At 33.7% G+C, this 18,265-nt stretch overlaps 1 protein-coding gene across 5 annotated transcripts in view; it reads right to left on the bottom strand.

Annotated features, from left to right (window-relative positions):
* The window catches only part of LRRIQ1 (leucine rich repeats and IQ motif containing 1), a 113,188-nt gene that overhangs the window by 78,351 nt on the left and 16,572 nt on the right, over positions 1-18,265 (bottom strand). For 4 of the 5 annotated variants that reach the window (XM_088165018.1, XM_088165014.1, XM_088165017.1 and 1 more), the window contains exons 13-17: positions 12,927-13,000; positions 12,549-12,642; positions 9,613-9,789; positions 2,474-2,950; positions 1,140-1,281 (exon numbers count right to left, since the gene is read on the bottom strand). In XM_088165018.1, coding sequence (XP_088021144.1) covers positions 1,140-1,281; positions 2,474-2,950; positions 9,613-9,789; positions 12,549-12,642; positions 12,927-13,000 — 964 coding nt within the window. The remainder of the gene's footprint in view (positions 1-1,139; positions 1,282-2,473; positions 2,951-9,612; positions 9,790-12,548; positions 12,643-12,926; positions 13,001-18,265) is intronic. The other variant, XM_088165015.1, reaches the window with a different exon arrangement.

Raw genomic sequence — 18,265 nt, 5'->3', positions numbered from 1 at the left:
ACAAATTCATTCTATATCTGTCTATGGAATTCAGTCCTTGTTGCTTCTTTAAATAAGATTGTAATAGATTGTGGCAAAGGTTCAGAGAGGAACAAAAAGATAATTATGGAGAAATGTGAAAAGAGACTAAACAGACTAAAATTTTATTTACAAAAAGTGGATGTAAGGATGTATGTATGCGAGATCTAAAAATCTGTAATATGCACAGAAGATAAATAATAAATTACTTTTATTTTCATATGCACTTTGGGAATTACCATGTTTGAAACAGATGAAAGGAAGCACATATTAATCACTATGTAGATTTGTTAAATGCACCACTTTAATATATAGTAGAGGTCAAATACATGAGCAAGTTCAAAAATTGATTAAATAAGTTTATGGAAATCAATTGTTAATATGCTAGCTACACATTTTACTCCAATAACTCTAAACCACATTGTCACTTTTAAAATTTGTATATAAGACTTACTCTACGGAATGTTTCCAAGTTAACTTGAAATATGAAATAGACAGAGTTTACTTGCTTCAAAATGTAGAAAATAACCCCATGAACCATATCAACTTGGCAGACAAATACTGGTTACCAAACTAAACAGTCAAGGTATAGATTTCAACTCTTGGCCATAGTAACAACTGTTATTACCTCAGTATCTACCATAGGACAGCCTAGGCAATGGTCTGTTCCCAAGGACAATACAGATAAAGCAATCCTGGGTTTTGGAGATGGGAAGAGAAATGGATAGGTAGGATAGAAGAGACAGGAAGAGTATTTAGTCACATAGATATCAGACACAACACACTAGTTACGCAGCATCCATCAGTTTCATAGCATAGACAGGCCCAAGTAAGAACATGGGCACAGTATATCTTAAACATAATATTAGAGTTAAATCAAGTAAAAATAAATCAGGGAAATAGTTGGTGAAAAAAAGGGAAAATATTTTTATATTTCTATAAAGCTTTTTGTAAAGAAGTATCTGTTTTAGAAACACCAAGTTTATGCTGATTAAATAAAACAAAGATGTTTCATTATGAAACTTAATAAGATAATAAGCAAAAATAGAAGATGACACACAAAACTAGAAAGATTTTTTTTGTTATTAAACTTACAAAATAAGAAAATACTTGAAACCAACCTGGATTACTGTGGCAGCTTCATGTTTCTGTCTCAAAGCTTTTACAAACTGATGATTTTCTGTTTTATTGTAGTCATTTTTCCTCTGACTATGGTACTGCCGCCAAAACGACTGGATCAAGGATGCTGCCATATGTAGTCTCATGGAGAAATAAATACATTTATGACTCACATGGCCTCACTAAAACAAGTGGATTATCATATCTGCCAAACTTCAACCATAAAACATAGCACTGTTCTTTGAGACCAATGAAAAGTTGTGCCACTAAACATGAAATTACAATCCAGATGTGACATATATGTTCAGAAACAGTAGAGGATATTCACATCACATAACTTCTGAAATCCAATTATCTAAGGACTAATCTCCACTGGGCTCTACTCCATGAATAGTCACACTAAAGGTGGAGTCCCAGAAGTGGTGTAGCAATGACTGAATAAACTACTGGAGGGGTCCACTTATTTCCACTGACTATACAAAAAAAACAAACGAAAAAACAAAACAAAACAAAAAACCCAAAACAAACAAACAAAAAACACCCACCAAAAAAAACCAAAAAACCAAAAAACACAACCCCAAAAACAACAACAAAAAAAAAACCCCAAAACCAAAACAAAAAATGTCACCAAAAAAACCAAACCTTTCATACTGTTCTGAAGACATAGGTTTTTGAAAGTGAATTCTTATGAAACTTTAACTCAAATCTTGAGGAATTACTGCAAAAAAAATCAGCTTCTGTTTCCCTTATCTGTACATCCAGAACCATACAAATCAGCAGAAACACAATCCAAGAAGATAATAAACCACTCTGCTTCATGCAGGAGAAAATCTGGGGACACATAACAAGTTGAACTGGCCTCTCACCCCTGCCTCTACTTTTAAGAAGTAGGTTAAGGCATGTTGGAGGAGTACCAAAAGCAGGGCAGGCCATTAGCTCTTCAGTCACCACAACAGCAGAAAACTGGCCTAAATCAAGGGATTAGGATGGTAGATTTAAGAAATTTTTTCTCTTGCTTTCTAAATGTTACTAGCTGTAAAGTTTACACATATGAATCTTGAATGTCTAATGAATAATTCTGGCAAAAAAAAGCTTACACTAGTTTCTAGTTAATCTCCTCCAAAGTTTCTGCAAAACATCCAACTGGAGAATACCATAAAGGATTCTTAATTGTTAATATAGAAGCCTAGTGTACAACACTTGAATATAATGCTTTGTTGTCTAATAAGCTTAAAAAGATTATCTTACAAGTTCTGTGCCTCTGCTTTAAACAAAAAATCCTCACTCCTATTGAATCTTTATAATTGATTTGAAAGCAACCTGACATCTGTCTTACCTTTCTGTATCATTCCCAGAGTGCTGGAAATCTTTTCCCATATCACTTGCTACTATCACTGATTGTTGCAATATGAGTTGGCCTGACATGTTATTGTTGCCTTTGCTCTCCACACTGTAATTAATACAAGATTCAGTGCTCTTCTGCTTCACTCTCTGATCTCCTCTATTTTCCTTCTGGTGCACAGGTACGGAGGAGTTAATGAATGTGGCCTGAGTATCACCAGTAGTAATCCATCTTTTGGAAGGATCCAACAAGACCTGTTTATTTTCTGTCGCATCCATGATAAAGAAGTTATTCTCCTGTAGGCAGCCAGTGGGTGCTTGCTTTAAACGATTTTGAAGTGCTTCTGGTCCATCTCTGTCAGTAATGTTTAGTTCACCGTACTCATGTACATATCGATGTTTAATACTAAGTTTCATCAACTGATTAAAATACCAGCATTGTCCCAGTGCAGAATCAATAGAAGAGGCAATTCTAAAAAAAAAGAAAAATAAATTTTACATGTCTGTTAAAATGTTTTAAAAATATTTCCCTCTATTATTTTATAAAATAGCTTTTATTTTCAAGTATTCCTACATGTTTCCATATTCTTACAGCAACTAGCAATTACTCCTATTGGAAATCTAGTTTCAGTAATTATAAATCTTATTAGATTTTGTCTTCTTTTTGACATATTTAAAATATAATCACACATATTTCTTATTTTACTCTGAGTTTTTCTAAAAGAGAAAGTTTTCAGTTTTTAATAGCCACCATAGCATGCATTTCACTATTAACTTTCTGTGTGGTTAGTGGCATGTAAGCCCAAATTTTTAGAGGATTTGAGGCAATTCTGCCTTAATAATCCAATCTTACCTGGCAACTACAAAAGCTCATATAAAAATAACAGTAATTTTAAAATTTAGATAAGAACTAAAGCAACAGAATCCAAACTTAGATTCAAACCAACAAACTACAACATCTAAAGAAAATTCAGGAAAACATAAACTTTTAAGTCCAGATTTTTTTTCAATATAACAGAAACTGCTAGACTGAAGCAATAGTAATCTAGGAAGTCTGACTCTCATTCATTCTTTGTGCAACACTGTCTAAATGATAAGTAAGTAAATATGAACCAATTGTTATAGATTCAGATGGCTGTCTGTACTGTGTACTTTGTTCATTGTATTAGGTAGCAGGTACTTCTGGAATAATGAAAACATTTTCCTTTAATAGTAGATAGATGCAGAGATCTGTAACCGGGTGCTAATTTCAGAGGAGTACAAGGTCAATTCTAGATCGGCAATCCAAGAGAAAAAATAGTGCAACTTCAGTGCTCTTGGCCAAAATCTGAAGGGGTAAATTGATCTTATGAGCATAAGCACATAATTCACTGTGCAATAGCTGTACATTTGATTGTCTGCAACAAAACATTACTCCTACTCCTGTTAATTCCACATATATGACAAGTCCTGAAAACATTTAAACCAATCTGTATATTTGTTTAAGGATCTAACATATTACATAGTAAGAATAATAATTTCTTTAACAGAAAAGACTTAAAGCATGAATTAAATTATTTAGTTAAATATATTGAATTAGTTGAAGTATTTAAAAATATAAGATCATTACCAAATTTCTACATAAAATAATATGGTAAGAACACAAAAAAAAAAAATTGAAAAAATACATTCCCACCTGTTTTTTATCTTTTCTTTGCTTTATTTTGTTGGTTTATTTGTTTATGAAAATTAAAATATTGCATAAAACCCCAGAATGTTTTATATATTGAGCAAAAAAATTTCCTATGAAAACCACACTCTGAATATCCTTGTTCATTGTCAAAAAAAAAAACAAAACAAAAAAACAGAAAGAAAGAAAAACAAACCACCATAACAGGGAATCCTCTCCTTTGACAGGTGGAGGTGTATCTCAAGCAGTGTTTTTATTCTTCAAGTGGCTATGAATATATTAATCAGAAATTAAAGAGGAGATTGAGGAAGTGAAAATTCAGATAGGGAATAATTTTGTGTGTCAGTTTTTTTGTAGAGGCTGCTTTTTGGGTTGTTTTTCCAAGCAATGGCTGGAAAATACCATCTTGTCACTGTGGGCATGCACCCTTTCCTCTCCCATACCTTCTCTGGCAATCCACAACTACACTTTTATTTTGCAGGATTTTTAGGCTGCCCTCTGTAGCAGTAGCTTTCTGGTTTAGGCAGTCATATTAGTTTAAAGAAACTAGAAAGGAAGCTGAAGTGATATCTCAGAGACTTATGGCAATGAAGTGGCATTTGAGGTTCTCCTACGAAGGTAAAGCTCCAGCTCACAAACACCAAAGGCCATGAATACAAACTTGGTGGCACAGTCAGTTTGGTGGTTCCCTTCAATGAATAGGGATATCAGGCATCCTACCAACACACTGCAACTTTCTCAATGTCTCAATAGCACTGCACTCTTGATACCAGAAATGAGTTCCTGAAGATTACTTATTCAAACCACACAAAGGAAGCTGCTGTAATGGAAAATACACAGGACTGGTTTACTTCTTTAATGATAAAAAAATCATACAAGGAAAAAGACAAAGTAAGAAATATGACTTTTGATACCACAATATTTGCTTTCAATTAATGTAAACTCACTGTTTGCCTTTCGGACCTTTTCCAGTGTTATTGGTCACGCTTAACCTGGAATTGCTTCTTCGTTAAGATCTGACCTCGGTTTTAAGCATAAATTGGCATCGAGATAAAACAAGAAATGGAATTATCCTATGGAAGCACCAGAATCCACAGTGTCTGGCTGCTTAGTATGCGATGAAACATAAAAATGGTAGCCTTGCAACTGCAAAGTTTTTATGGCTTTCTGCTTTGACCAGCACATTCCTTCCTGTTCAGTCACTGCCAGGCTGCCCACGGCTTTATTTTGATCATAACAAGTGAAAGTCATTTATGCTATATGCAAATTTTAGCATAACCACAAAGCATAACCACTGCTTTTGCAGAGGGAGAAAGGGATAATAAGCCAGAAGAGCACGGGATGAGTCTTGCTGTACCGTACAAATGTGCTAAGCTAGCAGCCCTGACACTAAAGACCAAGGTATTATTTTCACCAAAAAATGCTAAGAGCAAAAATCTACCTGTAGGTTTTGTTTGTTTGTTTTGTTTGTTGTTGTTTTGTTTGTTTTTTTAACCAGATACCGCTCTATTTGTGCTAGCATTTTCCAGGGACTTTGAGGAAAAAAAAGCATCACAATCAGATTTTAATCTATTTGGAAATTTAAGTCAGGCATTTATTAAAGACTACTACAGAATTTTTTAACGACTGTTACAATTTCAGTCCTCACATCAATTCATAAAGAGTATCTATCACTGTCCTGGTCCAAAACCTGCTCAATTCCCATGAAGTGTTTGGCAACAGAGGAGTAGACATGGGGAGGAATAAAACCCACTGGCAGCACCTAGGAAGCATAAGGATCCACACACAGGCAGACTTAACAGGTACAGAAAAGGACAAATTATTCATGCTTAAATGCCTTCCAGTGGAATTTAAATCAGCAAAAATGTTGCTACTTAAGAAATTTAAAGTGGTGACAGAGGCTTGCTTATAAAGCTAACACATTTTGTATAGAATTTTTTTACTGCAATCACACCTGCCTGGTCATTCAAACAGCATAATTTTCTCAGAATGAGTCAGTAAATCTGGAAAAGTCAGCAGAACAAATCTCTCAGAGGCAAAAGGGAGAGGCTTGGAAAAAACAAGCCAGTTCTGATCAGGAATAACAGTTTTCTCCTGGCCCTTGCAGTTAAATCATAATTAATATTCCACCCCTTCATATGCTAATGTGTGCTAGTTAAAACCTTGCTTAATATCATGTTTTTCTTTACTGTGACGTTCATAATTATAATACGTGGAATATTCAAATAGTACATCTCAATTTACGTGAGCTTTTGTTTGCAATAGTGTGGGGTAAAATCTAATGTCTTCAGGGAAAATTGTATAAGCATCATTACTGATGTTCAGCTGCAGATTACCAAAGTCCCTTACAAACATGAAACAGGTCACTGTTGACATATTTTCTCCTTGCAACACCATTTATGAAGTTCCTGTCATTTTCACTCTAATATGCATAGAATATTTATAAAGATCGTGTTCCACTAGCCAGACAACTGCATATCTGATGACTGAAAACAAATTGCTGCAGCACAGGCATTATATAATTTTTTTTACGTGATTACTTATTACAAGTCATCTAAAACTTATGTGACAGAAAACATTTAGTATAATAGAGAAATTAAATTTTAAAATCAGTTTTATTCTTAAGCATGGCAACAACAGAGAAGTTCTGGGAAGAAACAGCACAGAGAATTAAACTGGGCAGCAGTGGTGTATGAAACAGATTAGAGAAGCAAGCAGTGATTACATTTGGCAGCTTACATACTTGAGGTCACACCTACAGGGGCTCATAACTTAGCAAGATGTGAAACAGATAGAATTTTGCTCCATTGTTGGCCTGTTGTTTAGCAATGTCACATTAATTCAGTCAAAGCATTGCAATATGTACATATAATAGCTATGTCGCTAAGGCTTATATACAAACAAGTTGTTTAGAGTTCTTTTTATGAACTGCAGTTTGCAATGGTTTCCGAGACATCCATAAATTTTACTTCAGTCACAATAAAGGATAGATGGCTTTAACACACAATAAATTAATTTTAAGACCAAATTTGATACAATATGCTTCAATCATGTCACAGTTACCGATTTAAAAGATCACGAATGAATTCTCAAAAGCTCAAAAATTCCACAACTCTCCCTCTTCTGCCCTCCCTCCACCCAGACCATAAGTTCAGAAAAGAAGAGATGTTTACATAATCACCTCTTTCCACTTCTGTTCATCTCAAATATCTGCAGACTCTTTCAAATATTTCTCTTTCAAAATTTACATAGAATCATAGAAAAATTCTCAACTGAAAGGACCTCAGGAGATCTCTGTTTCAACCTTCTGCTTCAAAGCTGAGTTAGCTCTCAAATTAGCTCAGGCTGCTCAGGTTTTCATCCAGTCAGGTCTTGGAAATCTCCAAGAACAAGACTGCACAACCACGCTGGGCAGCCTATTGCAATTCATCACTATGCCATCCTGAGAAGGTTTTTCCTTATGTCCAGTTGTACTGTCTCTGCCTGGAATGAATTAATTCCCTTTACAGTTGCCTGTATAATGCTGTGGTTTAGGTTTGTGATCGAAACTGTATTGATAAAACACTAATGTTTTGCTGGACAGTGCTTGGACAGAATCAAGGCCTTTTCCACTCAGCAAGTAGCCTGGGAGTGGGCAGAAGGCCTCCTTTCTTTACCTCCTTCCTGGGTAAAGAACTTTGCACTTGTCCTTGTTGAATTTACAAGGTTCCTGGTGACCTGTTGACTACCTGTCTGACTGGTAGCCCTCCCCTCAACAATTGCCTTTGAATATTTGTGGTCTGCAAGCACAGTAAGTGTGCACTTCATCTCCTGCTCCCAGTCTTTACTAAGAGACATCAGAAGTACAAGTCAGCTTCCAGAAAGTAGCGTGAGCCACATACTATTCATGATTAATGGATGGTCTGAGCCTGACGACCCAACACGTTTCTTATTTATCTTTCTTATGTCCATTCATGTAGAATAAAATAAAAAATTAAATTTTAGGCATATCATCTTTTCCTCTCATTTTTTATCATCCTGCAGAAATGTGTATGAAACTTAGGTCCTTAGATTCTACTATAGTTTGCTCACAAGTCATATTCTAATTATAAACTGGCTTTTTTTCTGCTAAAGGATAATGATAAAATGTCTAAATATCAGACTGGTAGACTGATGGAAAGACTTTCTCAATCATAGAAAAGAAGAGCTCTCTTTTATTTTTTGAAAAAGGAAGGAGAGAACACTGTTTCAGGATGGTAAATAGATTAGTAAATATCAGCTTCCCATCTGCAAACCAGAAGCCAAAAATCACAGAAGTGGAGAAGACATATCTTGATGGTTTAATGGAGAAACATATGACTTTTAGGAGCCACTTGCACATTACATCTGTCATAGAAAAATGCACTATATAATTTCTCCCAACTAATTTCAATCTAATTGTTAATACAAACCTCTTTTCAAGTTAATCTGATTTTGTGCTATGAAGATTTTATTGCAGCTTAGAAGCTCAACTGATACAACAATGTAATAAATTGTTAGCTAGTAACAAGATATCATGGATATACAGGCTTACATGCAAACACAAAATAGCCAGATTCTGAAAAAAATGTGCTTATTTTTCCTGAACCAACAAAGTATGCAAGGCAAAGTCCAAACTAAAGCAATGTAAAACAGCACGTGCTTCGCCTGCTCTGGGATATTGTTCAGTACCCGGCAGAACCAAGAAAACTACTTTTCCAAAAATTAAAACATAAATTGGATATTCAGAGGACTGTAAGGATTTTGTGAACCTGCTAGGAAATGAAAAGGAACTATGAAAGAAAAAAACATGCAGAAATGAGAATTTTGAGATATTTAGATATTACAAAACAATTAAATCATAGCATATGTAAGTGATAAATTACCACTTGAGTGGTCTAAGCTGAAGTTACTGGACAACTAACCATGGTAACAGTGATAAAGGTGGCAAGTATGACAAAATTAAAGACCTGTAAACAGAACCATCTAATTCAGTACCTTAAGAGAAAAGAGGTAAAATCTTTTGTAATTATTTAGAGTGTGGATAACATACACATGGAAAACAAATGCAGAAATAAAAATAGAGCATATTGAACCAACAGCCAAATTAGATTTGATTGAGTAAAAGTTGGAAATCATGTTAATATGATTATACAAGTTTCAGGATTTAATATACAATTCCTGCCTAGCACTGTACTGTGCTGTGTGTATGAATTCATTCAACTACTACTAACTGCAGGTTTTAAACCACCTGTTTTCTCAGACTTAAAGGAACAAAACTCAAGGTCCTCATAACTTAATATCTGTCTAAAACAGACTTTGCTCTGAAGTCAACGATTTTAATCTTTTTCTTATCCTAATACATTTCCAGGCAAAACACTAACTTTTGATTCATATGTCAACAAGAAATTCAATAACAATACATTAAAATATTTCTGAATTCAATTTATATTCACATAAATACGTACTCCAATTCAGCAGCCTTTTTTTTCAGTTGAATATATTCTTCAATTTGAACTTGACAAAGTTCAAGAAAAGTTCCTAATTCTGATGCTTTGATTTTTTCAGTTGTGGGTAAAGTATGAAGGGTTAAGATTTCACCATCAAGCAACTGTAAATTAGGAAGGACCTCCAATACGGAAGACCTTAGGGAAAAAAAAAAAATCATAATTAGTTTTTTGAAAAAATCCTTATGCTAAAACACCCATTTTATTGATACAATCATGTAACAATACAGAACACGAAGATAGTTCTCTAAATATGTGCATGCATTTGTCCTTATTTCATATGTTAACATATTAACTAAGAATTTATACTTCTAAGTATAAACTAAACTAACTAAAGAATAATATAAAGAATAAACCACAGAACATAGCAAGACTTCTTAATACTTCATTGCTATAAAGAGCACAGTTGAAATACTGACACTGAGAAGGTCAATGGCAATAGTCTCAAATCACTAGAGCGAGAACTTTACCTACACAAACCTTAACGGGAAAATTGGACACACTTGTGCATAGGCACCTGTAATTAATTTGATTAGTAGGCAACAGCAAACTAAGTCATAGGATTAAGATACAGTAGTGATTTTGTTGATGTATGAAAAAAAATTAGATTTTAAAACTGCACAAAATACTAAACCTTGCCAATTTTACTCCCTTTATCATTTGCACATATACTGACATGCTATTCAGTATGCCTGACAGGAAAAAGAATCCACTTTTGAAATACTGAATTTGGGTCAATAAAAGGAATGACAGCAAAGATGAAATTTCCTTGCTATATAAAAGGACAGCTGTGGCTACTGATGCAAGAAAAAGTACAAGAAGCTTACCTAACAAAAAAAAAAAAAAAACAAACCCAAAACAACAAAAAAAATTTGAATGTCTCATCAATACAATCTAATTTATGTTATTGAGAGATGCAAGCTGGTACTGCTACCTCATTTCACATATTTCTTGTACCAGACCAAATTTGTTGAAAGCTTGAAGACTGCAAAATTATATCAACTCTCAAATATTTTCATTAACTCAGTTTTAAGTAACACAAACTCTTAAAAGAATACTAATTGTAGCTGTAAATCTCCCTATTACTGAAAATCATAGTATTGTTTTCAAAATTTTGGCACTCCCCAACTATTCCCTGTAAAATTAAAGGATTATCACTCAGCTCAGATAACTTACACTAAGTTCAAAATGACAGGAAGTCTCTATGACTGTGTTATAGTATTCCAATGGAATAGAACATCAGCTTTTGCAAATAGGAAACTTTCCTTTTTCATTTTCTACTGTCCATTACTGAAGGCAAAGACTGTCTGAAGTACATTTGGAATAAAATCATGGGTTTAGATCAACAGTTCCTGAACACATAGACAGAAATTACCAAAGCTGATGTTGAATAGTGATACACCAAAACAGTGACGTATCAAAATCGATCAATGATGGAAGTTTTGTCTCTTAGAGCTGTGGGATCTCAACACTCATTTTTCCAGCTGGTTTCTCCTAGTGAAGGGCTGAGTCAATATTTCATTTAGTGAAAACTTCCTGGTGAATATTCTGTCACTTAAGAGGCTCTATTAATCATTACAGCATTGAAACATATTCCCCTAGGAGTGCTCAGACTGATCCCAGGGTTTAATTTTTAGAAAGAGATTTCTTACTACTTCACTTTTGTTGGTGTTATCGCTGGCTGGACATGAAAGTACAAAACCAAGTGGGAAATTTTACAAGTAATTCCTTTGTTGGTATCAAGGGGTTATGTAAAGTTCACAGGAACATATTGTCTGAAGTTACAGTCAATGCTGTATTCAGCAAATCCATATTTCATAGTATCCCCTACTTTAAATCCTTTAGACAAATTAATCTCTTGTCTAATTATGAAAGCTCTATTGGTTTAAGCAATCTAAAGTGTCAGTTCTCATAGTTAAATTAAAATTCAGAAAGCTTTTCCCTCCAGGTTACAAGTGAAATAACACTTAGTTTTGTAAAATAGTGGGAATTCAAACACTGGAAATGGAAATTTAACAGTCGCAGTCACAGAATTTTATGAATGAAATTATCTGCAGGAACCATGCGGTAGAAATAAGTCTGTGCATTAAAAAAATCAAACAAACCAAACAAACAACCAACAAACCAAGAATGCACTTGCACAGCTATCTCTTAAACTACTCAAATATTTTAACTAAAAGTTTTAAATAGTTGAGTTTTCTCGTTTGATTAGTAATCCTAAATTTGTACAAAAATCTTTAAGTGGAAGATATAAATGTAAGGCTGGTTTTGGTTTTTTAGGTTTTAGTGTGGGCAGCAGGATGAGGGCAGTGATCATACCCCGTACTTGGCACTAGTGAGGCCATACATCAAGTACTATATCTAATATGCAAAAAATTATACAAAAAATCTATTCACTTGCAATTTTACTCCTATGGTTTACAAATCTATATAAGTACTCATTTCAGGAATCCTGGTAGTTGCATATCATTTCGTATGTCAAGTTTCTTTTCTACACTACTCCTTTTTATATAGAGACATATCATAATCTCTAGGCCTAGGTCTTTGATTTTTTGGATCATTATTCCAGTATTATACACCACTGAAGGGCAAATTACAGCATTACTCTTACATCTCTTTCATAATTATGAGAGAAATTAATTTTTGATATAGAGATAAGGAATTTGAAGAAGCATAAAAACCACTAATTTTCAACTACTAAGGAAAAATCAAACATTCATCCTGGCTTTCTTCTAACACACACTACCCCTTCACTAGCTATGTGCAATGTGAACCTGTCAGAGCAGCAAGACTGTTCAGACTATGTGAGAGTGTTTCTACTATTTAACAAAAATACATACAACAATCTGTTGTCTGATTTTGATTTTTGATTTAGCAAATTAAAGTATTTTTTTTACCTCCAGTTCTTTTCTTGAAGAAGGGGATTCCCACTCAATGACAATTCCTTTAGTTTATGGCAGCCACTAAACCATGTATGGACATCTTTGAGATCTGTAATATGGCAAAAAGAAAGCTAAATATGTCCGAATGCAGAACCATCTAATTTCCCATAAATTCTTATATGAAATTAAAGTGTACCAACATCATGAAGTCCTAAATGCAAGACTGCTATCTATACAGTATAGTTTTAATTAATATCTATAACATTCATGTTTGGAAAATATTTGTATATTTTCCATATTAATATCTCTTATAAATGCATGGGAACAGTCCCATTCAAATCAGTTTATAATTTAATTAATTTTATTTATTTATTTATTTTTAGCACAACTCACCTGACAAGCAGTTATTTTTGATATCTAGCTTTTCCAAAAACACAAATGAATTTAAAGGCACAAGGTCAGTTAACCTAAGAAAAAAAAAGCAAAGATTTTTTTTAAATTTAAATTTAAACAGCAGTTCATCAACAGAAAGGCACCAGAATCTTTTGCAGGTACGACAATTTACCTATTTATAGAAGAAAATGCCCATTTATCTATCCAAGATGCTAGGACTAATTACTGAAATTTTAACTTGAAAATATTTCTTGGTTTTCTCAGCATCTCAGTTTTTAATATTTTATCATTAATGGTTTTTTATCTGATAATTATTTCATTCTGTTCCCTCCATTTAGTGCTGAAGAGCTGAAGTTTTATAAAATTTACACAACTCAGCTGGCTTTTCTTTAGGCACCATAACTAGAATGGTACTAACAGAAGGTCCTGATTCTGGAGAAAAAAAAAATTTGCTTGGCTTCTTTCCTCATTGCTCAGATTTCTTATCAGGTTGTTTCTCTTCTCCAATCAGCACATTACTTCCTAGAGCTTCCAAGGCTGCACTATCCTGTAATATATTTTTAGTGCTTCCTCTTTGTTACTTCTTCTGTCAGATTGTGTCAAATAAGTGCTGATTACTGAGACAGCTATGGAACTGGTTATGGAATAGCTCCTCTTGCATTATCACAGCTTTTCTTGAGCAATAATGCAGGAAAGCAGTACTAAAGACAGGACAAAATTCTTGTTTACAGTATTGAGTACATGTAAAAAACTATACAAACTATTCATCTATACAAAGGACTGGGACTGTAAGATGTGTGTTATTGTCACTTCTAAAAGATTAAGGCTCAGTGTTATTTCTTTGCTTACAAACTTTCATTAATACAAGAATGAATGCTGAATGGTTTGTTCAGCTGCCAGGCTATTGCCAAATATTAAGTTTCAGATTAAAATTTATCTTGGTTTAAATTAAATATGAAAGAGTCAGGAAAAGGTAAAAATCAAGATGCAAAGAATCTCAATTATCAACTAAACCTAGAATGTTTAAGCACATGGTACACCAACTATAGCTTTTTTAAAGAAATACATGTTTAGATAACGTTTCATCTCTGTAAGGGCAAGACCCTAGCACAAGAGAATGGTAACAGAAATGCCACTCTTATGTGGTCTGTTTGTGACTGCTAATTTTCACAGAAAGCAGTATTTTCTGAAGGTGTAGTGCCTTTGAAAGGTATAAATCAGAAATTTTTTGTCTGAAATATGACCTTACAAAAAATGAAATGTACTCAAAATTGTTGAGAGACAAAAATGCGTCTTTGTTGCTGAAATGTATGAATTTGAATTTGTATGAAACATTGTGATTCCAGCACAGGCTTTACAACTGAAAGGCAGAGCTGAATTTTACTCTGGTGCACTAATTATGGACTAAATGTTGGTTGTAAATTATTTAATCTTACTGAAAATACAACCAAATTCAAAACAAGAAAAACAAATGTCCACATTCATCAGTTGAGAAGTATTTCTATATGACAACGTAACACTTTAAGAGTAAATTCAGAGAAACAGATATAAAGAAAACTGAGTGCGTGCCACTATACTTCCATTTCTTTCTCAAACTATATTTTAAAGTTGTCCTGGGTCTAGCTCTACTTAGCTCTATTTCCTTTGTGCCATGGAAGTTTTCCATGGAATCAAAAAACAAGTCAAACAAGTATTGACTCTATACAGCATTAAGCCTTGTATGTAGATCTGTATACAGTACTACAAATTTCAGCATTTTAGTTTCTCATCATCAGCCAACAGTACATAAATATATTTAATATTTGTAGCAAATATCATCATAGATATTACTGGCTAAAAGTATGGTTGCAAAAACTAAAAATTCATGACTATAGACTCATTATTCAGAAAACAAACATCATATTTTGCATAAGGGAAAAAAATAATGCAGAGTTTTTATTTATAATGATTTCTCTGGATTTTTATCAGAATATGTTGTGGTGAATTAGAAACTGTGTCCTGGACTGTCCTTGCCTGCCGTTGGCATTATGAGAGTTAAAACATTTCTCCGTCATTCTATAGCTTTCCCTTTACCGACATTCTTTGTTAATTTTTTTCCTAAGAAAATTCAAACCAGAAAGACAAAGGACATTACCGAAAACTTAATACTACTTGACCTTGTCACATTAGCCCTGGGCATAAGAGAGATATAAATTACAAAGACACAAAAGTAAAAGATATTCACAAAAAAGCAAGCTGTAGCTTCCTTTTTCTGCTCTCATTTAAGGCGCTACCAGAACAGGTCAGAGATAGAGTTTATATAGCCTATGTGGCTGCATCAGAAAACAAGATTTAAGAATAGTTGCATGTATGCATCACAGAAAATAAAGATTGTGTTTCTGAACATGAATAGCAGTTACTGCTCAAGATGGTCTAAATCCTGCTGTGCAACTGCTTTTCCCCAGAAAAATTAGCGTTGATGCTAATAAGCGGTTAGCAGGAAGCAGGGCAAAATACTAAAATAAATTTATCATAATCTAGATCTTTAGGTAAAGACCAGATTTCTTTTTCATTCCTTAAATTAAAGACAGTTTAGTTTACAATAATCACCACATTTATGAGCAGCAAATACATAGAATATAGGAAACCTGTAAGGTAGGCACTTCATTTCTTGAATATTCCAGTAGGCAGTACTTCAAGTACATTACCCATGATGCCACATACTTAGAGATAAACTTATCACCAGCAAAGAATTACTGAAAATTATTTTTAAAAATCTAGAGTGTTAAGGATAGGATGATGAAAACTACTATACATCAATATAGCTTTTTTCATTAATGACTTATTTCATCATCCAATGACATTTAGATTTGTCATGATAATTCTAGAAAAGTGGTCAAATTCTCAAAACATCATGGGCTTGCAAGGAGCTCAACTGCCACATCTGAGAAATTCAGTTAAAAATACAGATACCATATGTATTTTAGAGAACAATGCATGCTAATAAAGAACTTAACCAACTTTTTAGCATTTTTAATAAAAGCCTTTTAGGAACAAAATGCATCTAGATGCAAAAACATGGGAGCAACATGTACACAACAAATTTGATTCAGAATAAACCATTTTCCCAAAATAAAAAGGAACTTTTGAGATGACTGCTTTTTAAAAAAAAAAAATTAAATTGTTATCTATCTCACTTAGGCTATCTTAGTGAAAAGTAAGAGATAGCAAAAAAAAAAGAACTTTGTCTAATTAATATCATATTAAAAGAGAAATGTTAGGAGGGATTTTACCTATTTGAAGTTGAAAAAAAAGGGGCTACCTGAACAGCACATTTAGTGTCTCACTGTAAAAACCTTTAAATGAAGAAGACATTAATTAGAAAGCTACATAAATTAAATGGGATTACGTGGAAACATAAATGCCACATGAACTCTTTACACGTATTAAAAATTTATAAATCTTACACAAGGACAAAGTTGTTTTCCCCTGCACCTAAATCTAGCCACAACAGAAGAAAAAAGAGAATGTCCCTTTTTTTAAACTAACTTAACAGTTGTGTCCTCAGCTGCTATAAAATAGAGTACAGATATTCATAGTCCTAAATCTGCAGAAACCAAGTCACGAGAATATTCATCATTGTCCTTGTTCAATTGTGCATTGATCAAGAATATTCTTTGTATATAAAAGCCACAATAAAACACTTCATAAAAGCAGCAGTGGTGAAATAACTGTCTTTTTTCTATTTGAAGTAGTTAATCACTACCTGTTTTAGTTCCTTGATAGACTGAAGGTTTACAACAATTTAAAACAATTTTTGGAGTTTTACCTTTGACAATTTCAGGTTTATGATGCAGACAAAGCATTTCAGGAATAAAAATGTCCTGTAAATTAGTGCAAGAATTTTCTTTTCACAGTACTTCACTTTCAGAAAAAATACAGATTCATAGCATTATCATTATATTGGCTTCCTGCAATCAGTAAAGAGGAAATGGCACTCACTGCACACTTGGAAAAAATTCATAAAATTTCACTGGCTGTAGGATAAAAGTACAGAAACAGCTTTTCTTTCAACAGCTTACTCCATTACATTCACTGTTTCTATGGAACATCAAGTTACTTATGCTACAGCACACACATATGGAGCTGCTTATAAATGTACATAAAGTGAGTTTAACAGAGCAGGCTACTGAAATGCCAGGAATTTTGAGGCTTTTAATACAAATTTAAGGCTATCTTGTCCTGTTTGTCACAAAGATTTGACAAAAGCTATAGATACATCACGGACAGAAGTGGAATTGTCTGGGGGCAAGATGTATACTTATTTCCAGCCCATCCAGTCTGTTGATGCAAAAACATGTCCTTTCTCATAGCCCAGCAAAAGGAATTCAGCAGACCAAACACTACATCTCTGCTTGGCTACTGGAAAACCAGAGCAGGCACTACAATGGACATTAAAAACTAATGTAAGATGATGGGATAGGCAAATGACTTAAGGTACATCTACATGGCCAGTCCAGCACAGCCTAAATCCAGAGGCTGCATTCAAGCTATCCCTGAGATGCGCTCCCCTGGAAGGCACATGAGATCTTCAAGGAGTTTTGCAAACACTTGATTACACACAGGATAGCTATACTGGAGAACAAAGAGGAAACTACAAGAATATAGAGCCACGTTATTGTGTGTTCCACAAAAAAGCTAAACTGGACAAGGAAAAAAAAAGCTAATTAAGAATAAGAATTAAATCAAGCAGTGTGACTCAAAATCTAATGCTTAACATATAATGCTCTTGCTTAATCACAGGCAGAAGCACTTTTTCCAAACTCCAGAAGAATTAATAAGGGAACAAAAAATCCCAAACCCTAGAAGCCAGAGCAGGAACTTGAAGATTAGGTTCTGTAGATATTTTATTTACATCCAAGAGTCTCCATGAATAGTATTTCACTAGAGATGTTATGAAAACAATTTGAAAAGTTGTATTAAAAAATAGGTTGCATACACTTAAATAATATTCAATTTCCATGAAGGACATTGCTTATAATAACAGGACTCAGTCTTACACATCCTTTTTCCCACAGGCTCCCAGACACAATTGGCCCTGCTGAAATAAATGTCACATAGGATGGGATTCTTCTTTTCAGATGTAGACACCTACACATGAGGTGGTCATTTTGATTTATTTTACTAGTCGATGAAGATGAACAGGCACTTTTAGGCTACGATTAGTCTCAAAGCAGGCAGCTAAAAATGGCAGATGAATCACCCTTTAGAAACATCTATTCACTAACAGGAGAGTGAAGTAATTAGTTGAGAGTGTATTTCTATATATGGTATTTAGTATTCTGTTTGTTAAGCTGATA

The sequence above is a fragment of the Sturnus vulgaris genome, chromosome 5 (genome assembly GCF_052056855.1).
Source record: "Sturnus vulgaris isolate bStuVul1 chromosome 5, bStuVul1.hap1, whole genome shotgun sequence".
Lineage (NCBI taxonomy): Eukaryota > Metazoa > Chordata > Aves > Passeriformes > Sturnidae > Sturnus > Sturnus vulgaris.
The sequence above is the reverse complement of the archived record's forward strand: the minus strand, read 5'-3'. Positions and strand labels throughout refer to the sequence as shown.